The sequence below is a fragment of the Giraffa tippelskirchi genome, chromosome 5 (assembly GCF_054371585.1).
Source record: "Giraffa tippelskirchi isolate mGirTip1 chromosome 5, T2T-mGirTip1v1.2.pri, whole genome shotgun sequence".
Taxonomy (NCBI): Eukaryota; Metazoa; Chordata; class Mammalia; order Artiodactyla; family Giraffidae; genus Giraffa; species Giraffa tippelskirchi.
This window is the reverse complement of record NC_137279.1, coordinates 112,192,755-112,219,706: the sequence shown is the minus strand read 5'-3', so window position 1 is coordinate 112,219,706 and position 26,952 is coordinate 112,192,755. Positions and strand designations below refer to the sequence as shown.

The following is a 26,952-nucleotide window of genomic DNA, read 5'->3' as shown; positions in this document are numbered from 1 at the left end:
ATTCCCATTTTACTTACCAGGGTTAGTAAATTAAAAACCCAGCATTCTAATCCACACAGTCCAGCTGTAGAGCTGGCTCTTTCAACCACCTCCCTCACAGCTCCACACTTGCCTGGGTTTGTTCTCACATCTTGGTTTCTCCCCATGCCTCTTAGCTGGTGAACAACACTGAGGAGAAAGTTTGAGGAGCATTCTCCAGGGGCAGGGTGGGGAGACCTTCCTCCAGAGGCAGGGTAGTAGTTGGGAATCCAGAGGTTCATTCAGACCCCGGCTCTGCACTCTCCAGCTGAGTGTCCTTGGGCAAGGCAGTCAGCCTCTCCTCCCCTCGGTTTCATCATCTGTAAAATGGCAGTAACTCCAGCACCTACCCCACTGGGTTTCTGTGGGTTATAAGTTAACTTTTTTTGTGAGGTGCTCAGAGCAGTGCATTTTTACTATTAAACTGAAAACTTCGGCTATTTGAGCTGACTGGGGCAAAGCCTGGAGGATGGGTTAAAGCAGGGGACAAACTGTGAGGGCATAGGGAGAAGGGTGAGGGAGAGGAGGTAGGAATGATGGAGGATTTGAATAACTTTCGGTGGGAGCTGACCTTTTCAGGAAATCACGAGTTCTTTGAATTAAGAGGATCTTTCTTAGGCATCTAACCCAACTAGGCAGTAGAGCAAGCGGGAGTCTCAGCCAAAAACCTCAGAAGACCAGGAATTCCCCATTTCCTGAGACCCCGGGACACCTGCAATAAAATGAATGACACTCACGGAGGCTGGGGTTGGGAGAGGTTCCCTTTGCCCTCTTAGAGGATCTTGACAGCAGGGATATTGAGTCCAGATGCCTTTACACCTGGCCTCAATTTGGTTTCATATCCTGTGAATTTTTAGAAATGACTCAAATCTGCCGGAGAACTGTATGAGTTCTAGGCTGATAGCTATGTTGATAATAAGAGCCAACATTTATGGATTCCCATGCACCAGGCACAATTCCGAACACTTGCTTGGGAACTCCTTTAATCTCTACATCATTGCTCTGACACTGGTTTTGCCCCACCTTACCTAGGAGGAAATGGACACACTGAGAAGGTTAAAATATTGGGCCATCATCAAGCAATGAGTACCAGAGAATGAGAACCAGACCTTCTGACTTGAGAACCAGTATTCTCAACATAAGGGAAAGCCACTCATCTCAAAAATGATTGAAATTGTATATTGAAAAATTCTTTATTTTGTCTGAAAATTGAAGTGGGTCTTGAAAGATTTTAGAGAAGCTGGTTTCTCTTACAGTTTGTGGTAGCATTTTCTCAGAACCAAATGGTGCCATGGATAACATCCCTTACTCCTCCAGCAGTATCTGGGTGCCTGTTTCGTGCCAGGCATTGCACCAGACCCTGGGGATGTTACACGGAGCAACACAGACTCAGCCCCTGCCTTGTGGTGTTTACAGTCTGGTGAGGCAGAGATACTGGACATGTAGTTGTGTTAGCATATGATCCCATACCATGATAGGTGTTCTGAAGGAAAAGTTCAGGATGCCCTGAGAGTACGTGATGGACATGGGCACTTCCCTAGACTGCTGGGGAAAGGGCACATGGCAGGGAAAATTTTGCATCTACGTGTGTAAATGTAAACGTGTATCACATGAAAAAACATCTTTTTCTAAGATTATTTCTCAGTGAGTGTAAATAATGGACATAGACTCAAATTCCACTCAGAGAAAAGAGGTTCAATACTTACTTCCAACCTCTTTTAAGAGGCTCAGAGTTCTAGACTCAAGAAGTCTTCTGAAACTGCATAGCCCCTGAATGGGTAAAGAGGGTGAGAAATGCTTCTTGGGTGTCCAGTGAGCTGGCGTAGGAGTACCTTCACGGTCCCAGGACCTTACAGTGTCCTGGTTCTCCTTTAGAAAATGACAGTTCATACACATTGACAATGTGCCTCAGCTTTTAGTAATGGAGTCATCTTGTTAGGAGCCCTAGCTTTGGTGTCAGACTGACATGGGATAAGTTACTTCTTTCTTGTAGGCCTTAGTTTCCACTCTATAAAGTGGATCAATAATAGCATCTACTCACAGGGTTAATACGAGGAGTAAATGAGTTAACGCCTAAGAAACACCTTAGAATCATGCTGGATACATGGCAAAGGTTCAACCAGTGTGAACTAGTATTTGCCTAAGACTTAAACTAGCAAGGTTAGGATATTGGGATGAACCTGTTTTTATCTCAAGACATGACATAATTGAATTTCTTATCTTTTTCTGGCCACGCTGTACAGCAGGTGGGATCTTAGTTCTCTGACCAGGGATCAAACCCGGGCCCCTTCTTTGGGAGCTTGGAGTCTTAACCACTGGACTTCCGGGTAAGTCCCTTGAATTTTTTTAAATAAACACTTTCCTTAAGTTGTCTCCATATAGTTTTTTCTTCTTTTCTTCCTTTCCTATTTACCTTTTTATGTGCATTATCTAATTTTATAGACTTTCAGACAGAAAGGTCACAAGATACAAACTTGCTTGGAGTTTCTTATGTGAAAAGAGAAGGAGAGTCAATATGGAAATTCTCTCCAGCATTCCCTGGTTATTTATAAAATCTACCCAGAGGGAGAAACAGAACTCTGAATATAAAAACCATGTGAAAAACTTCCATTTAGGGAGCTCCAAAGTGCTTTATTTTTAATTTATTGTTATGATTGTGGAGGCTATTGTTAGGTTTCAGACACTGGGGGGTGATGGGAAATTGCCAAGTGAATTTTGCCTACGGCCTTTCTGGGTCCAAGGGTGGAGGGGTTGCTGTGAGTGGCCTTCAGAGCCCAAGCCCATAGAAAGCTGCTTGAGTGGGGCTTCTGGTGGTGTACTTGCCAGGGGTGGAGGAGTGGAGTGGGGAGGAGAATGCCTTTCCCACTCCCCAAAGCAGTAATGAATCTACAAACAGAAAGATGTTCCTTTGGGGGATTCCTGCCCAGGTGTGCCCTGGGTGTAAGAAAGCTATATCTGGGTTCCTGATCCTCTGAGGGCAGCAAAACAGCTCATGTTCCCACAGGATCCCAGGGAACACAGACATTTATCTCCCTCCCTCGACAGTGGCTGGACTGCTGCCTCTTCAGGCAAAAATAATTGCTCACTATAATTACACTTGGCATTTGGGCAACACTTGATGGCCACTCATTAGTTAAATGTACACAGTGCCCCATGAGACCAAAGGATCTCTGGCTCTGCTTTGTGGGTGGGAAGAAACGGATGGGGAGTAACTTCCAACTGTGGCTCAAGTTGGAGTGAGCTCCTGCCCAGCACGTGCTCCCACACCAGACCCAGCTCAGCAACTCTGCACAACCAGTAAGGGTTAGTTTTCTTATTCCCCAGAAGGACCAGGAGGTGGTGGTTTCCTACACTATTCATTCTGCTCTGGTATTGGATATTGGAAACAGTACCCTCTGAGCAATCTCAGCAGTAACCAGAGGCTCTGGTTAATCTATCTCCAAGCATCTCTTGAGCTCCAGCTGTAAATATGTGGAGTACTTATCTCCGTGCTGTATTTACTCTGTGCTGACGTCCTGGGGAAAAGGCACACCTCCTTTCCTCCCTTGAAGAGTGCATACCCTAACTTGGTGGCATCTGTGCATGCTCAATTGCTTCAGTCATATTCAACTCTTTGTGACCCTGTGGACTGTAGCTGGCCAGGCTCCTCTGTCCATGGGATTTTTCAGGAAAGAATACTGGAGTTGGTTGCCATGCTCTCCTCCAGGGGATCTTTCTGACCCAGGAATCTAACCTGCGTCTCCTGCACTGCACGCAGATTCTTTCTTGCTGAGCCACCAGGGAAGCCCAACTTGGGTGGAATAAGGCAAAATAACCTATAGGAAATAATCAGCATGAAAGCAAAAGTGGAGAGAGTGATATGGAATGGAGCTTGCTGAAGATTGAATGAAATAGGGACTTGAAGTTGAGCCTGGGAGCACCAAGGAGAACGTGAGCTGTGGTGAGCTGTGTGATTGAAGGGACAAGGGCACCAGTGAATGTGGAGAATGTGGGGCACTCTGCTGCCCCAGCCCCTGGGAATGGACACCTGGAGCTGTCAGCCACTTCAGGTTTTCTTCACCTGCAGAGAGCTGCCTTACCCAAGGTCACGATCCTTTCCACAGTGGCCATGACTGAACAATGCAGAAATATAAAAGGCCCTGCCATCTCAGCTCATTGTGGGACAACTCTGAAGGCCACTAATTAGTGGAACTTTCTAACTCCAGCAGTCCCATGGGGTCAGCTGGAGCTGTGGCTGGGTCTGATTGCAAGTCCACTTCTTCCTCCCAATCCAAGTTCTTTCCCTTTCCTTCCAGGAGTGTCAATCTCAAAGTCACTATTTAAGAAACACCCTGAATGCTAAACTCTTTTCCAGGAACCTGGTATCAGATAGTTTGGTAAATGGACTTCCATTAGGAGCCCACTCCAGAATGTTGATCAGGAAAATGGGAAGTGTGATTTGGGGAAGACTAGCCAGGCTACAGCATGTAAAATGGGTGACAGCAAGGGAGAGGATGGAGGCGTGAAGATCAGCTAGAGGACCAAGGGGTGAGAAGGAACTGGCTGGATCAAAGGATGGCAGGCAATGAGGAGAATCCAAGAATCAGTAATGAAGAAGAAGAAGAAAATTCAGGATTTGGTAGCAGATTATTTTTCAGAGAAAGAAAAGTCGGGACCTCCCTGGTGGTCCAGTGGTTAAGAACTGCCTGCCAATGCAGGGAACACAGGTTCAATCCCTGGTCCAGGAAGATCCCGTATGCTGTGGGACAACTAAGCACCACAACTACTGAAGCCCATGCACCCTAGAGCCCGTGCTTTGCAACAAGAGAAGCCACCACAATGAGAAGCCCATGCACCGTGGGCTTAGAGAGTAGCTTCTAGAGAGCAGCCCCTACATTAACCCTCTGTCTTCTGGTCACTGTAGAGAGTAGCTTCTAGAGAGCAGCCCCTACATTAACCCTCTGTCTTCTGGTCACTGTCTCTTGATCCTCAGTCTGAGTTTTTTTTTCTCGTTCAGTCTAATGTAAGATTGTTTTCTTCCACCGCAGCTGGGCAAAGTCCACATGCAGCGATGAAGACCCAGCACAGCCATAAATAAATAAATAAATAATTGATTTATTTTAAAAAGAGAGAGAAAAGTCAGAGATCAAAGGGTCCGTCTATATTTTTTTTCAGTTTTAATATTACTGAAATAATAAGATTATGGGATGAAGGATTGTTGTCATAAATTCTGTTTTAGACTTGAGTTTGAGTTGACAGCACGACTTCCCAGTGAGATATCTTGCGGGCAATTGTGTATCTAAAACAGGAGAGTAGATAAGAAGTCAGGATTGGAAATCTTGATTTGGGAGCTACATAAGTCTATGTCTTCCAAAGATGTCAGAACAATATCTCCCATTGCACAGGCTGTTCTACTTTGTGACCTGGCTACTGGCCCCATTGAGAAGTGGAGTCTAATTCCCTTGTCCTTGAACCTGGGCAGGCTAGTGGAAGCTTTGATTCATAGAGTAGAGTGGAAGTTCTGCTGGTCAGAAAAGGCCATGCAGTTTCTGCCTGGTTGTCTTGAAATGAAGCCAGATGCCTTGTGAAAAGTCTGACTACCCGAGACTACTCTGCCAAGGAGGCCGTGTGTAGCAGATGATGGCCAATGTCAACCGCCAACCAAGTGAATGACTCATCTTGGACATCCAGCCCAGATGAGATGACTAAAGCCCCAGCCAACATGTGACTGCAACAACATGGGACATCTCAAGCTTGAACTGTCCAGTGGAGCCCTTCTCAAATTCCTGATCCAAGACTCTTTTTAGCTGCTAAGTGAAGTGAAAGTCACTCAGGCGTGTCCGACACTTTGCAACCCCATGGACTACACAGTCCATGGAATTCTCCAGGCCAGAATACTGGAGTGGGTAGAGCTGTTCCCTCCTCCAGGGGATCCTCCCAACCCAGGGATCAAACCCAGGTCTCCCGAATTGCAGGTGGATTCATTACCAGCTAAGCCACAAGGGAAGACCAAGCAATGGGTTAATTTTTACATAGCAATGCAACAGGGGTCATCAGCATAGGGGAGAGCAGGACCTCATCATTGTGTCCTGTATAATAAGCTCCCTATCTGTTCCATGACACTGCATCCTGCCTCACCTTCCCTATCCCACAACCACTCACCTTCCATGGAACTTCCAGGGTTCCTTCTTAAGTGGTTTCCAGATAATCTGATCAAATTGCCTCTCTTTTGGAAAACTTTTCACTGTTCTGAATGGCCTGCAAAGGTCCTCAAATTTCAGTATGCACTATAAAGTGGTAGGGTGATCAACTGTAATGACCATGGGGATGACAGACGTTTGGTCAAATGTATTCTGGATGTGTCTGTGAAGGTGTTTCTGGATGAGATTAACATTTGAATTGGCAGACTGAATGAAGTCAGTCGACTTTATTGGCCCCTCAATGGGGGTCAGCCTCATCCAATCCAAGATTTAAACAGAACAAAAAGGCTGTGTAAATGGCAACTCCTGTTGCCTGATTGAACTGGGACTATGGGCTTCCCTGGTGGCTCAAATGGTAAAGAATCCGCCTGTAATGAGGGAGAACTGGGTTCGATCCCTGGGTTGGGAAGATCCCCTGGAGAAGGGCGTGGCAACCCACTCCAGTATTCTTGCCTGGAGAATTCCATGGACAGAGGAGCCTGGCAGGCTACAGTCCATGGGGTTGCAAAGAATCGGACACAACTGAGCAACTTTCACTAAGGAGATGGTCTTTTCCTGCCTTTGGACTCAAAACTGAAAAATTCTCTTCTTGGGTCTTGAAAGCCTGTTGCCTTTTGGACTGGAAATTACACCACTGGCTTTCCCGGTTCTCAGACATTTGGATTCGAACTGAAATTTATACTATCAGCTCTTTTGGGTCCCCAGCTTGCCACCTGCAGGTCATGGGACATAGCTGTATCTATCTGTATTTATATCTATCTTTACATCCTTCTGGATCTGTTTCTCTGCAGAACCCTGACTAATACAGGTGGAACCTGGAAACTTGCTTTATAAAAGGAGATCTCCCAAGTGATTTTGATTCTGACACCATTTGACAAACCCTTACCTACAGGATACAGTCCTTTCAGCCCAATATTCTGCTCCCACTTTTGTTAAATATCTCACCACTACCCTCAAGAAGACAATGGCTTTGCTGCAGAACCTCTGTATTCTCTATTTATATACCAGCTTTTATAGTTTGAGCTTTAATTTCTGTCATTTGTATTGTGAAAACAATAATTGTATTCTTATTCTCAATATAAAATATATTAAAAATCTGTAAATTAATAACTTACGTAATGTGCTTTTAAATATGCATGTGCATAACATTTATAAATTAAATAGCAACAGTAGGAAAAAACCTTTCTTTCAGATCAACATCCCCATCACCACCCCTTCCATGCTTCCAGAGAAGCTGGTCCTCTGTCCCAGGCTGGGCTCCCTGAAGATACCCTAATCATGCTAGTCTCTCTGCCTGGAAGGCTTTTTGTTCTTTTAATGTATATTTATTGAAGATTCAGCCTGTACCAGGCACTGTGCTATGCAACAGTATCCCTCCCTCCCAGAGAAAAGCAATTGTTTCTTTCTCTGAAGGCCACAGCCCCCGAGTCTGTACTTGTACCATAGCCTCCTGCCATGATGTGTTAGTTGTCTACTTTCCTAGGCTGTGAAGCTTCTCAGATCCAGGATTGTATCTTGTTCATTTTTGTATCTCAGTCACTGGCACAGTGCCTGATATCCAGTAGGAACTCAATGAATGTTGATGAATGAGTTCATAAATGAATGATGATAGCCCAGTGTCTGGTACATCACAGGTGATCAATAAATACTGATTGAAATGCTATTGAATTGAAACTGCAGGTCACAGAAACAAGGGCAGGAAGAATTTCAAGAAGGGTTTCTTGAACACGGTCAAAAAGATTACCAAAAGATCAAGGAGGATGAACACTGAGGGGAAAAATAAAGCATTGGATTTGACAAAAAAGGAAGTTAATGTTAAATCCTAGAAAAAAATAACAATTGACAAAATGTTTATCACAAAACCAACAAGCAAAGATCAGTATTTACTTGCCTTCAGAGTGTTAGTGTTGCCTCTTTAAATCCTGTGACTGGGTAAGTTCCTGTGAAGCCTGAAGTTTACTATGCCACTGTCTTCACTAAGTACCTAGTTAAAAATGCCCATACATTAACCATCATAGCTTAAAAAGCTTTCACTCACACTTGAACTTGTTTAACTATAGTTATGTTTCCTAAGATGGGACCACTCACTAGCTGAAGGGTTATCACCACAGTTATTTTCTCTCTCCATTCATTCTTTGAACACATATTCTGCTACAAACTGTGCTGAGGAGAGTCCATCCTTCAGCTAATGGAGCAGATTGTATTCATAGAGCTTGTTTGTACTTGTGGCTCCATTTTTCAAATTCTAAATCCTACATCTGCCTGGATTCCCAGAGCAGTTTAACAACTGGGAAATTCCTCTCAGGAAACAAAACACTTAGCATTTGTTGAATCAAAAACATCAGCACGGGCAGCTAGGTTATCTCCCTTGAGTGGAAACACTGCCCAGAGTTCTCCTAGGGAACTCTGGTTTACATTCTGTGGTCGAATTAAGATGAAGCCTTGTTTACTGCAGATTTGCTACAGTCTTTTTTTTTTCTTTCTTTCTTGCCAGAGTGTTTTATATGCAAAGATACATGGGGGCAGGGGTGGAGCCTTGGACGATATAGCACAAAGTGTTTTCTAAACTCATTTGACTTTTTATCTTGGGACCATTTTATGGGATATTGGGAAATACTGATATAGATTATGTTCATTCATTCATTCATCAAACAAAAACTTGTGTCAGTTATGTGCCTGATGGTGTGCTAACAACTGTGGATAAAATGGTAAGTAACCAGACACACACAGTACTGTCCTTATGAAAACTTGGGGGGAGAAAAAGACATAAATCAAATGCACTAAGTTGTAAATCAGATAATTACAACAAATGTAAAATTGCAATTGTGACAGGTGCAATGAAGGAGAGGCACATCACATGGCAAATGAGAGCCTTCAATAGGGGACTTCAGTCTGGTCAGGGAAGGCTGCCCTGAGGAGGTAACCTGGACATGATCCCTGAAGTATGAATAGGAGTTCACATGGTGATGAGGGTAGGAAAGAGCATCTGCCCTAGGAAGGGAGGGAGTTCAGTGAGTGTGCGGGACAGAAGGTAGGCCAGTGGGAAATGGAGAGCAAGATGAGGCAAGAATGGTAGACAGGGCCAAGCCATATAGGGCCTTGTAGGGCATACTAAGAATTCTTATCTTTATCTGCGGAGCAACGGAAACTATCAGATTTGTGTTTGGGAAAGATTGTTCAAGGTCACACAGTAAGGAAATTTAGGGTCAGAACCCTTATGAAACATTGCTTGGACTTAGAATTCTACCCTGTGCATTCTTTATGGTCTGGAATTCTACAAGGAACACACATAACTCCCCTGACTACCCCAGCCCACACTGAGTTCTCTTATCACTAAACTTCTATACTTGACTTAATTTAAATTTTTTTTCACTTTAATAATTCAGTGACAAATTTTAAATGTACCTGATTTTTGTTCTCATCCAAGCAAATTCTTGGTAGGGTTCATGTCATACAATTTCTCTCTGTACTTTCACTATGCTGGGAACATAGAACATACTTTGAAAAAGATTGACTTGTTAAAGGAGCTCATAATTTTTAAAATGTCATGGAAATACTGTCCATGGTCATGGACAAACATATACAAACATTTGTAGAAGTCTTCTTTTGTTTCCACTAGGTTATTTATGGCTGTGTCGAGGGGCTGGGTTTCCCCAAAGCTGGTTTCTTCTTGCTAATAGTGGGCTCACAGAGATGGCTCATGAGATCTCAGAACTTTATTGTATTTCTGTGAGAAAATTTATGTACTAAACACACCAGGAAATATAGAATCTACAACTTTTTATCCAATTGAAAAGAAGCACTCACACTCTATCAACTTTATAACCTCACCAGTGTTTATAGGTGGATGGAATTTGACATGAAAGATAGGAAGACACACAGGATACACCATCCAGAGCTCTTTAAATTGGAATCTCCACCTGACATAGCAGCAGCAAGAGGATTTTGCCTAATACTCAATAAGGAGCAGCAAATAAAGCTTTTATTGCCTCTGACTTTAGAAGTTTTGTCCAATAACTGAGAATCTGTGAATTCCCATTTCCATTGCAAGACAGCTAATTTTCACCTCTAAACTGCCTACAATCAAATGAAATACTTTCTTCCAGTTGTTATAAACTACTGAGGTTAAAGTACCATTCTTCAAGTAGGCAGATACTAACATAGTTACTATATATATATTCTATGTTAGTGACTTAAAGAATTGTTTATATCATGTTGTAATTTTTTTTGCTATAAAATGTTCCCTGTCAGAGTATTGTACCTGTTCATAACATAGAAAGGGAGAATAGATATGGGGGGCAATCTGCAGTGTCACCCCTAATACATAAGAATGACTTCAAATCAAATGCTTTCACGGACTTGGGGAAAAAAACAAATCTACACATATTATTCTTCTTAAATATTTGTAAAATAAATTGGATCTCTAAGCCTCAGTTTCCTTTACCTGATAAAGAAGCTGGGGGTGGCGGGGGTGGGGGGTTACCTCCCTGGTGGCCCAGTGGTTGAAAAGCCACCTGCCAATGCAGGGGACACGGGCTTAATCCCTGGTCCAGGAAGATCCCACATGCTGTGGGGCAACTAAACTCGTGGGCCACAGCTGCTGAGCCTGTGCTCTAGAGCCTGTGCTCCACAGCAAGAGAAGCCATTGCAATAAGTCCACTTGCTACCAAAAATTTGTTTAAAAAAGGCATTAAAATAAAAGGGAGGATTATAAGCCTGCCTATCTCCTTGGGTTGTTACGAGGGTGAAGCAAGCCAATGGGAGAAAAGTTTTAGCAGAATACCTGGTATGTAGTATGTGCTCAGTAAAGTCTGGCTTTGATTTTTATTATCTATTTGTGAATTATGTAACCTGATTTGTTTGTTCAGGCTTCAACCTGCTGGAGAGCCATTTCATTTTCAGCAACCTGGTTCATATGGGATTCGGTAGAAAGTGTCCCACAGGGGGACTTAGTTAGTGGACTTAAGTTCCATCCCACACCTTTCAGATTTACATGCCAGGTTCAGGAAATCAGAGAACATAGAATTACAAGATTTTTATGAAAGGTAGATTTTGTCCAGAGAAGCCAGGACTCCAGAATTGGCCTATGGTTCCTTTCCCTTGGACTCTTTAAAATGAAACAAAAACTACCACCACCACCAGCAACTGCAATTAGCCTCTTGAACCTTAGTCTCCCAACCTGCAATTAAGATAATCACATTTGTCCTAACTCATATGATTACTATGAGGATCAAATTGGATAATGTAAGTGAAATCATGAAATGACAGTTTTCACTGAAGCTTGCTAAGTACCTTGCGCTTTCCCTGCATTGTGTCATATAATTCACCTAGTACATAGTTGTGGAAGAGACTGTTGGTGGCCCCAATGCTTGTTCTCCGTCTTTCTCCTTAGAAATAAGACCCTTGATTCTTATCTGGGCTAAAGTATATACAGAGTATACTTCCCAGCCTTCTTTTCTAAATGTGGCCAAAGGTCTATGTTTTGGCAAATGAGATAGAAGCAGAATTTTAGTGAGTCACTTCCAGGTGGTGTCTTAAGAGGAGGACATGCAGTTGTTCCTCCCATCATCTGCCCTGCTGAGTGCCTGCAATGCTTATTTGATGGCTGGAATTTGAAAAGCCATATTATTAATATGATATATCCTGTGGTAGCATAAGGATGGCAGGGCATCAAAATATTAGAAAATAATCCATTCCTTGAAAGTTTTCTGGTAACATGGAAGAGTCATAGTAACATTATGAATGAAAAATGCAAGCCTCCAGAAGATTACAGATACAAATTAGTATAAAGTTACAAAACAAGGGAAACTAAAATAATATACTTTGAAGGTGATATGTGCGCATCTGCATGAGTGCATGCACATATACATATATTAAGGAATTAAAAAAAATCCACTTTTACATATATTTTCCACAAACTTCATGATAGGGAATTTAAAATTCCTTAAAAAAAATTTTTTTTAAGTTCTCAAAACAAGGGATAGTCAAATATCAGATTCAGGATAGTAGCTATCTATGAGGGTAGGCAGTGGATAAGGGAAGAACATTTAGGTAGACATAACATACTGGTAACTTTCTATTTCTTGGATTGAGTGATAGGTTCATGGGTATGTACTATGTTTTGATAAGTAAATTAAAAGTTTAAAGACCCATGAGTGGACCATTAATGATTATGTCTCAGGAACTGAAGATTATGATAAATCCAATTCTATATACTAAAGTTCAAAGAGAAAATATACTAGTTAACAGCAATGCATGCTTACCGTGTGCCAGGCACTCTTCTAAGCTCTTTATACAGTCAGATGAGCCATGGTTGGTTGAATACAAGAACATAGAACCCATGGATACTGAGGGTCAAACTGTATGTTTTAACCCATTTAATCCTCCTGGTAAAGAGGTTTTATGATTATTCTCATCTTATAGATGAGAAAATAAAGGCCCAGAGAAATTAATAATCCAATGCTTTTGAGACCTACAGCAGAGCTGGCATTTAATCCAGGCTGGCTGGTTCCAAAGTTCATGCTCTTAGCCACTGCTCTATAAAATGTCTAAATAAATGAAAGAGATAATTATATTAGGGCTTAGTCATGTAGGAGAAATTATAGCAGAGTCTTTCTGTAACAGTGTTAAAGGGTGAACCACATGCATAGCTTAAGTATACTAAAACCCACTGAATTGTATGCTTTAAATGGGTGAACTTTATGGTATGTAAATTATATCTTAATAAAGCTGTTTTTAAAAAACCATACAAACCACAAACAAGTGACTTTATAGTGGAAACTGTGTCCTAAATGATTATTTGCTATTTTAGGGATTTCATATACGTCTATGGGTAAAACACATACTTTTTCTGCAGAGCGAACAAAACAAATCTTACTGTCAGGCCACTCATTTTACGAAAGAAAATGAAACAGAAAAATTTAATTCACGACTGTGAGTGGGAAATTTTTTAAAAAATTTCCAGCTTCAGGCCTCTTTGCATCTGCCAGGAAATCAAAGGGCTCTCAGCTTCCAAGATAAATTTCATATTGCAGTCATAATTGTCTCTATGTGTACTGAGGATACAAACAATAAAACCTAGGAAGGAAGAGGGTGGAAAGAACACATTTGATAGAAAACATACTGATACCTTTTAATTGCACAGCTTTCTTCCATGAATGTAACTTTCATTTTTGCTTTTCCTTTTTAACCTGAGACTGATTCTAAAGGAGATGGAGAAAGCACTTTATTTAGACAGCTAGTTGCAACCGCTCTCCTGCTGGGTGCATCCTTAAGGGCTTTGAGTTGTACAGCTCCAAGGGGTCAACACTGAAGCCACAATGGGCAATAGCAGCTTTTCCTCAACACTACTTTTTGGTTTTTGACAAGGCACTAAAAGGAGAGATCATCCTGCTGCTATGATGCTCAGGGAATCTGTTGGTAGCTTAACTCTGTTTTCATGACCGCTGAAAGATCCTCCTCACCCAGGTCAGTTATCCTCACAAATCTGGCCATAGACCACAAGGAGACCAGATGAAAGCCTGGACTGGACCTCAACAACTCCATCACCAGCAGTAGAAAAAGTGTTCAAAGTCTTGCCCCTCTAAACCGTGGGTCACTTTTATCCTCTCTCAGCCCTCTCAAAAGCACATGTGTGAACACAGGCTGATATAACCTCACTAAGCCACTTCATACTTTAAAGAACACAAAGGAAATGAAAACAAAATAAATCACTTATTTTAACTACATCTTGGATCAACATATCATGTCATTATTCAGTTCTGTCATACACACACACACACACACACACACACAAGTGGTATTTTCGCTCTGTTATTGATAATGGAATCCAGGCCTTTTCATACCTATCCATTAAACTTACCAGTCCTCTTTATATCAGATAGGCTATCACCTCCCCTCTGGCGCCACCCCCCCCCCAACCCCCTGCCAGATAAGCCTTCCTACCACAGCCACATGTGGGCAATATCTTCCATCAAGTTCCTTGGTGTTTCAAATAGCAAGCCACTAAGCCTTGCAGAGCCTCAGGCACTGCCATACTTGGCAGTATCATTCTCTGAATTCTCTCCCTCAATTCTTGTGCTCCTTCAGTCCCTACGAGGAGATCTGGGATACTATACTTATTTGGTCATTATTTTTACTTTTTTTTTTTTTAAATCAGTGAGTCACCTAAGTAGGTCAATTTAGGCCAAAAACAGTCACCCTGGAGACTGATTTATTTAGGTTAGCTATTGCTGTTGTTGTTCAGTCAGTTGCTCAGTCGTGTCCCACATGTGACCCCATGGACTGCAGCACGCCAGGCTTCCCTGTCCTCCACCAACTCCCGGAGTTTGCTCAAACTCATGTCCATTGAGTCGATGATGCCCTCCAACTATATCACCCTGTCGTTCCCTTCCCCTCCTGCCTTCAATCTTTTCTAGGGTAGCTATAACAGATTATGTTTAATCAGATAATGGCTTAACTTCAATTTGTGTTGTGTTCTATTAATATAACCTTGAAACAGATGAAAATCCCCTATGTAAAGTCTTTTTTCTTTTGAATAATGTTTTTTTTTAATTCCCTAGTATCCAGATTTTTATCTTTAAGTATCATTTCCCACTAAAAGAACCAGAATTACTTGGAGAAATGGTTGATTCCATTTCCGGGGCCAATAAGCTTGGAACAAAATAATGAAGAGGGGGAAGAATAAGAGGACAATGTAGGTGAGACAAGATTGACATGATCTGAAAATGGCTGAAATGTTGGGTACAAGGGAGTTCTTTAAAGCATTGTACTTTTGTACATTTTTTAGTTTTTCCATAAAAAGTTTTTTAAGGAAAGCTAAAAACAATCGCTATTTTGAAAAACACAAATAGCAATATCATGCATATGGTAAAACAAGTATTAATAACGCATAAAGCAATATAATGAAAATTTGAGTCCTTCTCCCACCCAGACTCTCAACTCCCCTCTCCTCAGCATGATCTCAGTAACCTCCTGCTGCTACTGCTAAGTCGCTTCAGTCGTGTCCGACTCTCTGAGACCCCATAGAGGGCAGCCTACCAGGCTCCTCCGTCCATGGGATTTTCCAGGCAAGAGTACTGGAGTGGGCTGCCATTGCCTACTCCCAGTAACCTCCTAAGTAGTCTCAATTGTTTCTATGAATATATATATATATATAAAGTGTACAAACACATAAACAGGCACATCATTTTTTAAGACTACAAATGGTAGCATATTATACACACCATACTATGCCTTATGTAGTTATTTTAACAGTTTTAATACAATGACTATGTCCACACATTACAATATCATAGAAATGCTTTTGCATAGTTGGCTTCTTTCAAGCTTTTATCGTCTACTCCAGATAAAACGCTCACATCTTCACCTTCTTCAAAATTACTTAAAAAGGCAGGGCTAAAGAGTTTTCAGTCTCTAAAAGTTTCAAAGTTTAGGTTTCAGTTTGGGGGACCTAGTTACCTCAAAGTTTAAAAACATCTCACATTGTCTCCTACAGATAGAATCTTGAGAGATGCAGTTGAAGAGAGGATCAATACAAGAATCCCCTTTCCTCTGCCCGGAGGACATGGGGAGGAATGCATAAAAGCTTAGCCCTGTGAGGAACTCAGCACTACCTCCCTTTACCAGATGGAAACTGTACCTGTTCTCAACTAGGTATCACCAGCACCCCGCACAAGTGCTTTACTGTCTGACACAATGAAGGTCTATGGAAAGAAAGTTGGGTTTTAAAGCGCCTAATGATCCTAAGAGACAAAAGAGATGGACTGGCTGTTCTACCGGGTTCTAGCATAAACTAACTGAAGGTGGTGGGGACATACAAGAAGCCACAGGAAAAAACGCGACACATCTGCAGGGAGCAAAGTACATTCATTTCACTCCGTTATTTACCAGGGAAGGTTATTAACATATAAAAATCAAACGCAGCTTTATTATCCGACGACAAATCCCCAAATCTACGTGAATTTGCAACATAAATCAGGAAACCCAAACTCGTCCGCCGTGGCCCGAGAGTCCCCACCCGGCCTATACGAGTCGAGACTGGAAGCTTCAGTCTCTCTCCTAGGTTACCCCGGGACACTCGGGCGGGAACGAAACGCACCGAGCAGGGCCGGCTTTCAGCCTGGGATAAGCCCCGGCTCCAGCGCTGCCGGACGCCAAGAGCCTGCACTCGGCCTACGCCCCGCCCCGCCCCCGGGCGTTAGTGTGACCCCGCGCTTCGTGAATTGTGAACCTGGCCTCGCCTGCCCCGCGGGTCCCAGAGCACTTTCTTGCGTACGGTGGGTGGGGCTTTTAAAGGCTGTTCACGCAAAGGCCTGCGGGGCTAAGATGGTGTCCGCTGGGCGCCCCGGGACGGTTTTCTGAGGGATTTGTGAGCCCAACAGTGGGAGGGAAGAGACAGAAGCCCAGCCCCTTGTCCCACACAGGTAGGAGGTAGGGAGCCTGGAAGTTCTGAGGTCCGAGGGCCAAACCCCAACCAAGTACGCCGCGGGAGCGAACAAATGTTGGAAAGGAAAAAGCCGAAAGCGCGGGGAGGCGGAACTGTTTCGTGGTCACCATTTCGCGACGTCTACGCGACGTCGCACAGCAAGCACGTATTCTACTCTTTCACCTTCAGGCAGCCTCCTCACTGTAAGAGCCTACGCCTTTAAGCGAGTGATGGACAGGTATTTCGGCCTATCAATTTCATCGTCACCATCCAATCAGATTTAAACTTCTTTCAGCCGCCGGAGGAGTTGCAAGAAGGGCGTCGAAAGAGGGAGCCTTCTCTCGCGCGCGAGATCGCTGTGAGCCGGCCTCTCAGAAAAAAAAATGATAGAACATATGGCCTGACTTCCCAAATAGTAGGTTAAAGGACGGGGTCATAAACCAATGAAAGTTATGAGGAGGCGGGATCACTGCTTTCGCCGCGCAAGAAGTACCGTTAGAGGGCAGACTTTTTGCCCAATCAACGCCTCAAGACTTTGGGTCAGGTGACCGTCGAGTACGAGGGGCGGAGCTACAGTCTGGCGCGAGGAACCGTTAAGATGGACAACGAATATAACCAATGAGGTACTCTGACTAGGGCGTTGGGAACCCAATAACAGTGGTTGGGCGGGCGCCTTCCTGGAGCGCGGGGAGATGTAAAGACAGACAAGTAGTTTTCCCAATGAGCCTGTAGAAGAGTGGAGCTAATTGACCAATGAAGACTGCGGGGCGGGACCCTCTGCCGCGGCAGAGTCCAAGATGGCGGCGTGCGGTTCCGCTGTGTGAAACGAGCGCGGGGCGGCGGGTTAGTCAGTTCCGCGGAGAAGATCTCCGACGACCCGCTACCATGAAGGGAAAAGAGCGCTCTCCGGTCAAGCCGAAACGCTCCCGTGGTGGTGAGGATTCGACTTCCCGCGGGGAGCGGAGCAAGAAGTTAGGGGGCTCTGGTGGCAGCAATGGGAGCAGCAGCGGAAAGACCGACGGCGGCGGCGGGTCGCGGCGCAGCCTTCATCTGGACAAGTCTAGCAGCCGAGGTGGTAGCCGCGAGTACGACACCGGAGGGGGCAGCTCCAGTAGCCGCTTGCATAGTTACAGCTCCCCAAACACCAAAAATTCCTCGGGCGGGGGCGAGTCGCGCAGCAGCTCCCGGGGTGGAGGCGGGGAGTCACGTTCCTCTGGGGCCGCCTCTTCAGCTCCTGGTGGCGGAGATGGCGGGGAATACAAGACACTGAAGATAAGCGAGTTGGGGTCCCAGCTGAGTGACGAAGCAGTGGAGGACGGATTGTTTCACGAGTTTAAACGCTTCGGTGATGTAAGTGTCAAAATCAGTCATCTCTCGGGTTCTGGCAGCGGGGATGAGCGAGTAGCCTTTGTGAACTTCCGGCGGCCAGAGGACGCGCGGGCGGCCAAGCATGCCAGAGGCCGCCTAGTGCTCTATGACCGGCCTCTGAAGATAGAAGCTGTGTATGTGAGCCGGCGCCGCAGCCGCTCCCCTTTAGACAAAGATTCCTATCCTCCTTCAGCCAGTGTGGTCGGGTCCTCTGTAGGTGGTCACCGGCACCCCCCTGGAGGAGGTGGTGGAGGCCAGAGATCACTTTCCCCTGGTGGCGCAGCCTTGGGATACAGAGACTACCGGTTGCAGCAGTTGGCCCTTGGCCGCCTGCCCCCTCCACCTCCGCCACCACTGCCCCGAGACCTGGAGAGAGAGCGAGACTACTCGTTCTATGAGAGAGTGCGCCCAGCCTACAGTCTTGAGCCAAGGGTGGGAACTGGAGCAGGTGCTGCTCCTTTCAGAGAAGTAGATGAGATCTCACCCGAGGATGATCAGCGAGCTAACCGGACGCTTTTCTTGGGCAACCTAGACATAACTGTGACAGAGAGTGATCTAAGAAGGGCATTTGACCGTTTCGGAGTCATCACAGAAGTAGACATCAAGAGGCCTTCTCGGGGCCAGACCAGTACCTATGGCTTTCTCAAATTTGAAAACCTAGATATGTCTCACCGGGCCAAACTAGCGATGTCTGGCAAAATTATAATTCGGAATCCTATCAAAATTGGCTATGGCAAAGCTACACCCACCACCCGCCTTTGGGTAGGTGGCCTGGGTCCTTGGGTGCCTCTTGCTGCCCTGGCACGGGAGTTTGACCGATTTGGCACCATACGCACCATTGACTACCGCAAAGGTGATAGTTGGGCATACATCCAGTACGAAAGCCTGGATGCAGCTCATGCTGCTTGGACCCATATGAGGGGCTTCCCACTTGGTGGCCCAGATCGTCGCCTTAGAGTAGACTTTGCAGACACAGAACATCGTTACCAGCAGCAATATCTGCAACCTCTGCCGTTAACTCATTATGAACTGGTAACAGATGCTTTTGGACACCGTGCACCCGACCCTTTGAGGGGTGCTCGGGATAGGACACCACCCTTACTGTACAGAGATCGTGATAGGGACCTTTATCCTGACTCTGATTGGGTTCCGCCCCCACCCCCAGTCCGTGAACGCAGCACTCGGACTGCAGCTACTGCTGTGCCTGCTTATGAGCCACTGGATAGCCTGGATCGCAGGCGGGATGGCTGGTCCTTGGACCGGGACAGAGGTGATCGAGATCTGCCCAGCAGCAGAGACCAACCTAGGAAGCGAAGGCTGCCTGAGGAGAGTGGGGGTCGGCATCTGGATAGGTCCCCAGAGAGTGACCGTCCACGAAAACGTCATTGTGCGCCTTCTCCTGACCGCAGTCCAGAATTGGGCAGTAGCCGGGATCGCTACAACAGCGACAACGATCGATCTTCCCGTCTTCTCTTGGAAAGGCCCTCTCCAATCAGAGACCGACGAGGTAGTTTGGAGAAGAGCCAGGGTGACAAGCGAGACCGTAAAAACTCTGCATCAGCTGAACGGGATAAGAAGCACCGGACAACTGCTTCCACGGAGGGTAAAAGCCCTCTGAAAAAAGAAGATCGGCCTGATGGGAGTGCATCCAGCACCAGCACTGCTTCATCGAAGCTGAAGTCCCCTTCCCAGAAACAGGATGGGGGGACCGCCCCTGCAGCAGCAGCATCTCCCAAACTCTGTTTGGCCTGGCAGGGCATGCTTCTGTTGAAGAACAGCAACTTTCCTTCCAACATGCATCTGTTGCAGGGTGACCTGCAGGTGGCTAGTAGTCTTCTTGTGGAGGGCTCAACTGGAGGCAAAGTGGCCCAGCTCAAGATCACTCAGCGTCTTCGTTTGGACCAGCCCAAGTTGGATGAAGTAACGCGACGCATCAAAGTGGCAGGGCCCAATGGTTATGCTATTCTTCTGGCTGTGCCTGGAAGTTCTGATAGCAGGTCCTCTTCTTCCTCAGCCACATCAGACACTGCCACCTCTACTCAGAGGCCACTTAGGAACCTCGTGTCCTACTTAAAGCAAAAGCAGGCCGCTGGGGTGATCAGCCTCCCTGTAGGGGGCAACAAAGACAAGGAAAACACCGGAGTCCTTCATGCCTTTCCACCCTGTGAGTTCTCCCAGCAGTTCCTGGATTCCCCTGCCAAGGCACTGGCCAAATCTGAAGAAGATTACCTGGTCATGATCATTGTCCGTGGTGCGTCTTAAAGTCCGTGTGTAACTTGTGTTTAGTACTTTGACATGGTTCCTGTTTTGTGATGTATAATGGGATACAGCATTGGATGAAATTTTCTTTTTAATTAGTTGTTTAGTTTTAGGTTTTTTTTCTTTTTTGTATTTTTATAAACCTCTTTAAAATAGAAATCAGGAGAGTTTAGCTATTTTAAGTGAAAGGACTCCCCTAAAGGTAGCAGGCAAGTGGATTTACTTTAATTAGGAGTTTCCATTCTTATGTGTAACTGTTGTCCTCTTTTTCTGCGGATTTTTTTTCTTTTTTAATCTTGAACTTAAAAAAATCCTCAAAGTTACAAAACCAGAAATTTGAAAGTTAGAATTTGAAGAAGAGCCCACTAGCTGTAAAAAGATACTACACACCTAAAAATGGCTTTGATTGGTATGTAGGTAAATAATTCCTGTACCAGAAATGTTATTTGTGTGGCTGAAATTTGAGCAGGAATCTCAGGAGTATAAGCTGGTAAAGCATACATAAAATGTTGCAATTATTTTAATCAGGTATTTGAGTATTTTTCTTAAAATACGTGGTGTGTTCCCAAGAGCTTGCTTTTTCGTACGTATTTTTACCATTAGTTTTTGAGTTGTGTATCCCATATATGCACTTTTGGTTTGTAGCTGTAACTGTTCAGTAAAAATAGAGGAGTATGTTACAAACCATGTTGTCTTTTGCTTACACTAGTATGCAGGAAGTGAGTAGGTGCTTTTAAAATCAGAATTCTTTGGTCAGTTATTGGTGTGTGGTGGTTTTCACTGACTTTCAGAGGGGTATAGCAGGTACAGTTCTAACTGTGCACATTTCAAAACTTGTGTTTTTCATCAGAGGTGAGTTTTTATTTTTGTATTCACTCAAATTTCTGACTTCAGTAATAGAAAGAAGAGTTGTCTGCAGGCTCATAAGTCATCCTTTTATTTCAGTGGGCATTAATCACCCATATCTGGGTTGCAGAATTTTTTTTTAAATCATTGTGAAATACTTTTGACATACTCTCAAAATTTTGCTTGGAGTTTTATTTTCATATTTAAACAGCGATGACTTCACATTATTGAAAGTATTTTGAGTATCTTTGAAATTTTGTGTTTTTATTTTCACTGGTGTCCAGCCACAGAGAATTGAAATAGCAGTTTAGGAAAACCGTTTTTTAGTGGTTTATTTTCTCAGACACCTGGAATTAGTATGAAATAATTTAGCCCACCTCCACAGTTTTTTCCAAAACTGAAGATATCAATTTCTGGTTCTTAACAAGAGCTTTTGCTGCTTAACAATAATTCATGGTTTCCTTGTCTTTTTTATTTTCCTCCTCCACCCCCAACCCCTAGTTTCTCAGGTCATTTGTAAGTGTATTCTCCCCTGTGGTTTAAATGTTGAGGACTTTAGCTAAAGCCCTGGATATTTAATTATGATTAGAAACTTGAGGACCTTTGGATCATGGTCATGTTTCTATGCTGTGTAAGTGACTTACTGAAAGCCTGGCAGAACTCAACTGTTTTCTTTCTATTATCAAAGCTGATAGTTTTGAAATAGCACCAATAATAACCTAGGGAAACGTCATGTAATTTTTAATTGTGCGTTATGACAGGTGTCTAATGCATGTTAGCATGAAAGCCTCATCACTGCTGTGTCATCCTTTTTAGTTTTCACTATGCATTTATAAGTTTTCTTTTTAAGTTTGGAGACTTTTGTGTTTTTTGTTTTTAAACTGGAAAAACTAGCCATTTTGAGAGAAGGAAGATAATAGGCTATGAGCACAGAGGTCCTTGGTGTGCCTGTAGGGAAAATACCTGAAGTCCTACAATTAACACTTTTGGTCCTTTTGCTTTTAAAAAGCTCTGCTTGACACGCTAATATGGAATAGACACCTGTTCAGAAACTTATGTCAGTGTTCAGAAACTTAATGTCAGTGTGCAGTCTATGCATAAATAAATGGGGTCAAAGTACAATTTGTGGCTAGATACATTTTTTCCAGTTTAAATGGTCTCACTAACCATTAACTTTTGAATATCTTTTGATAAGATGGCTGGACAAATGATTTTACTCTTTTAGAGAGTGAAGTCCTTGATATCTAATTTTACTCTAATCCAAAGTGTGTGTGGCTTTCTTTTTTATTTGAGTTAATATGCCAGCATATCGAAGAGTAGAGTACTGTGGGTTTTGCTCCATGTTTGTTTGAATCTTTATATGACATCGTGGCTTTTGTTAGATCTGAGCAATTTGCACTTCAGTGTTTTTGAAACAATGGCTTGATACCATTTCTAAGTATATGTATTATAACAAAATTATGTTTAGTTTGGTGCTTACCTACAGAGTGCCATCATTCAGATGAATCTCTTATTTGTGTTGCTCATTCTGTTGTTCAGGTTTATAATATTGGTAAACTATCTACCTAAACTTAAGAGTGGAATGAAAGCATTTGTCTAAAACAATCTGGTTCTAATTCTGACTAGCCAGAATTTGTAATCTCAACATTGGATGTTTGTGACAGCCAGTTGTTCCGTTTGCTTTTATTTTTTAAAAAATGTATTTCTTTAATTGATTTTTCTGGAACTCAAGTTCAAATGAATGGAATTTCTTAAGTATATCATTAAATGACTCATTAAGTATTATTGGTGAAAAAAAAAACCATCAGGCTAATTTAGATTTTTAATCACAATTTCAAAGTTTATGAAAAAGTAATCATTCAGCTCCTAGCCAATTTTTTTTAGTATTATTTTGTTGCTTGTTACTGGGATTCCTATAAAGGGTTTTCCATGAAAAAATTTAAATTCCTGGTTTAAGATGTCTATTTTGACTCTCACCAGAGAGCAAGTAGAGTTTTCCCTTTAAGGATTACGTCTTAAAACATCCGTCCTCTGGCTGATATAAGCTTTTGTCACATTTTGAAAGTAACATGTTCTGGCCCTTAGCTCAGTTAGACCACTTGAGGTACAATAGTAAAAGTAAGGGGTATGTTGCTTTCAGAGTCTAACACTTGTTTAGTTTATTTAAAAACTTTTATGAGCAGATTTTCACTGACAATTTTGTTGTTGTTTTGTCTTTTTAATTTCTTTTAATACTTTCTTCAGACAGTGAAATTGCTCATTATGCAGGTACAGCTTAAACTGCAGTTTGGGTCCATATAGGAACCATTCACCAAAAACTCTGTGGTAACAGAACTAGGAAATCCTCTTGAGAAGAGGGACTTAATGACCTTTTTGTGAAAAAGTTTTTGGAGAGAGTTTCTGGACATTTTTTTTCTGTCTCTGCCACAGTGTTTGGTTTGGAGATAGGAGTTAGGTATGAGAACAGGAAGAGAAATGGAGCTGACCCTGTTAACATTCTGGTTATAGTGATGTGCCTAAAGGGAGAAAATGATTTCAAGTGACCACGATGAACTGTCTAGCTTAATGAGTTTTATATGTATGATTTAAACAGTTGGAAAGTTAAAGTCCCACCGTGTTCTTTGGCCGTTTAGCGATTGTTTGTATGAGTGTTTTCTTAAAATAACAGCTGCTGTCTTTGGTAACACAAATGAAGGTGGATTTTTAAAAGGTTTTGTATCTTGACCCCTTTCTACAATAATGGAGTAGGTCTGTATTGCTCCATATAAATTATAGAATGAAAATAGAGGGGGTATAAGTTTGACTAAACTCCACCTTTTTATAGTTTCATTTTTTTTTAAGTTATATAGAATATATTGATTATAAATTGATTATAAACTTGCTTTTTTCTGAATTTTTTTGACATGTTTTACTCAGTTACATGAGTACAAAGGATATTTTAAGTCCTATAACCCTTAATTGCAGTCTTTAAAAAAAAAAATCACCCTATTGTTCTACTTGTTGTCTGTTCACAGTAAGTTCATTTCAAGGTTTGTGCCAGTGGGTATTATTGGTGCTTTTTGAAGTCAAGGTGGATTGTCCAGGAAGGTCTTGTTAATGTTATGTTCATCTATAATGGCATAGGGGAAATATATATATTTTTAATATTGTAAACATTTGTACTGAATAACCTTTTTTTCCCCCCCGCAAGCAAAACTGGTGAACAACGGATGAAGACATGGAATTCAAAGCTCTAATGGACCTTTTTGAAGAGAAGTTGTGGCTTATGTGAAGTTTACATGGGCCTCTTGATGGAAGAAAGCTAATCTGTTTAGTATTTGTGCATTTTACTAAAATGGCAGCTTAAAGTTGTGTATCTGCTATTGTGATGCCAATGCCGGTGTTTTAAGTGGAAAAAAAATGACCTTGCTTTGTGCTGTGTACACAAGATTTCTGGAAAAGAAAAACCCTTTTTATGGCTCACACAGCTTAAAAGTAGCTGTCACTCAAACGTGCGCTCACAGTTGAGCTGCTTTTGTTTTATTCTAAATAAATTGTTTCTTTTGAGGAAAATGTTTTTCTGCCTGGAAGTGAATTGACGGCAAACCTTTGACCCCTTTGTTTGCAGCTGAGGGGGTACTTGCTGCTGCTCAGATCTTGTATGTCTTGAGCAAGAAGCAGGGAGACCATCATTTTGACTATCACAGTGTGTCAATTCTGAAGGATCACTAGTGTTACTGTGACCCCCTTTGTTTGCAGTGAAGGGGATCATTTGCTTCTCAGTCCTCAACTTGATGAGGAAATGGTGCTGTTTGCTGGCACGCAAGAAGCCGGGGCAAGCACCGTAAGCCTCACCACAGTGCACGAGTCGGGGGCTTTGCTGGTTTGAAGAGCCGGAGTTGCTGAATTTTAAGTTTTGATTTATTTTGTCCACCCATCACGTTTGGCCTTAGTTTCATTTTTAATTTGAAGAAAAGTTTGAAATTGCTTTATCTTGCACTTAACATTTGCACCAAATTGCCAAAAGAAGGAGAAATGCTCCGCTTGCTTTTTAAATGTTAATGATGATGTTAATAAAGCCTTTCCTGACACACTTGAGGAGCTCCTCCATCTTCAGGGGCTTCTTACCAGAGTTATGCAGTGATGGGTTTAGTTCTGAATGGATGAAGAGTTCCTGAGAGCTAGCGTTTGTAATTAGAACCATTACTTGGTATCTGTGCCTTATTTGACCTGTGGTTCCACATGCCTTGGATGTGCATGCACCGTGACGGTTTCATAGGTACGAACGCACACTCAGGCCCAGTCACTTCGGTTGGTAGTACAGATTGTGAGGAAAAAATGGAGGCATCCTTAAGGAGGAAAAAGTGTTTGCCTTTAGTTCCTGCATTATCCTGTACAGGGGCTCCTGATCTTTGGAAGCTGTTTCCAGTACAGGAGAACAACTCCCCTGTTTGCCGCAGGAGACTTCGGTGCACAGTGACAACGCTGGAGTTCAAGAGGAAGCCAGCAGTGCTGCACCATTGGCTTCAGACACCATTGTTGTTTGCCAGTTTTAAACTTAATAGTTGCAGACGAAGACCACCTTGAAATGCAGGCTTGTTGGGCTTGTTTTGAATTTTAACCTCGGATGGAAGAGGCCTAGTGCTGTCTGTCTCCATGCGGGATGATGATTACTTAGGCAACAGGTGATTATCAACAAAGGATGCCACGCTTATACTCTGCAAGGTGGTGTTCCAGTGGCAAACAGCTGTATAAACTCTTATAAACAGGTAAGAGGGTTTTTAGAGGTCAAAAGCGTAATTAACAGGGTGAGGGCTTTCAGTGTTTGGGGATATGTTTCTCTGATGTAGGCACTCTGCTGCTGTTCCTAGCTTCCTCCCCTCACCAAAGTGTTGTATTAACAAAGTTGGAGACCAGAACTTGTGTTCTTGGTGTTTTGATATTTTTAAGTTTTAAAATTTATCTTAACATTTGAAAGAATTCTTTTAAATGTGAGAACCAAAGTGTTAAAATTCTGGTTATGAATTTGGACCTGTAAAAATTTGATGTTTTCTCTCAGCTGTAGCCTTAACTGTTATTGGTGATTTAATGGTGCTGGAAGAACTCAACTGGTGTAAAAATGTTGCTTATTATGAACACTGATCTCTAAACCTCCAAGTTAAGAATATTTTAGTATATATAGCAAAAAAGTGTATTACTAGACTGTGAGTGATAATTTAGCCAAAATGGTTAATTTTTTTCTTTTTCCACAGGGAGATTTAATTATAACATTAGGTAGCTGCAGTAAACTTAGGGAAGTGAATGGGCAGTGTTGAGTAAAATCGCTTAACCATTTTCATTGTCCATTTAGTGCTTCTAGCCGCCTGAGCCCTCCAGCCCCTTCCTCTGTTATTAATCAAGTGTGAGGCTTTGGCAGCTGAACACAAGCACGGCTTTTTAAATGTATAATACAATTTAGGTTTTCTTTGCTGTATTTTAAATGGGATCAAAAATTTTGATGAGGATTTTTCTTTTTCATTAGGTTTTTTTCATCTCTTTCCAAATGGGGAAAGTGAAGTACAGCAATTTTCAGGTTCTCAGTATGTTGTTTTCAAGAATTTGTAAAACATCTGCTTATGAATTGGCTGCCATTTAAATCTTTGCTAAATGATCTGTCATGTACATTTCTTTAAGCTGTTTATTCCTGTTGGAAATGTTAATTTCCAGTGTATTTTCTTTCTCTGACTAGTCCATATTGAAAGCTCATTAAGAAGTTTTTCTAATTAGTTTAAAAAAAAAAAGAAAGTCACTGTGGCAATTTGAGGAAAATTTTATTATACTCTCAACATATTTCTACATGTTTGGTATTTCTTAAGATCTCAGGCTTTATCTCAAGAA

The 26,952-nt window shown here is 42.7% G+C and overlaps 1 protein-coding gene and 1 long non-coding RNA gene across 5 annotated transcripts; one reads left to right on the top strand and one right to left on the bottom strand.

Annotated features, from left to right (window-relative positions):
* Window positions 1-5,136: 5,136 nt before the first annotated feature.
* On the bottom strand, window positions 5,137-14,407 carry LOC145507040 (uncharacterized). Its single transcript, XR_014054520.1, has 5 exons — window positions 13,327-14,407; window positions 12,461-12,745; window positions 9,603-9,677; window positions 8,089-8,181; window positions 5,137-5,296 (listed from the first exon to the last, which is right to left on the bottom strand). It is a non-coding gene; the product is annotated as an uncharacterized LOC145507040 (long non-coding RNA).
* Window positions 14,408-17,264: 2,857 nt separating this feature from the next.
* RBM15 (RNA binding motif protein 15) lies at window positions 17,265-24,648 on the top strand. 4 transcript variants are annotated; one of them, XM_081492778.1, is made up of 2 exons: window positions 17,265-20,242; window positions 24,287-24,648. In XM_081492778.1, exons 1-2 carry the CDS (start codon window positions 17,377-17,379, stop codon window positions 24,307-24,309), a joined length of 2,889 nt encoding a protein of 962 aa, XP_081348904.1. In that variant the 5' UTR covers window positions 17,265-17,376; the 3' UTR covers window positions 24,310-24,648. The 4 variants fall into 4 exon arrangements, with proteins under 4 accessions (XP_081348904.1, XP_081348903.1, XP_081348902.1 ...); XM_081492777.1 differs by having other exon boundaries at window positions 17,265-20,246; XM_081492776.1 differs by lacking the exon at window positions 24,287-24,648 and adding an exon at window positions 23,527-23,737.
* The last annotated feature ends 2,304 nt before the right edge of the window (window positions 24,649-26,952 follow it).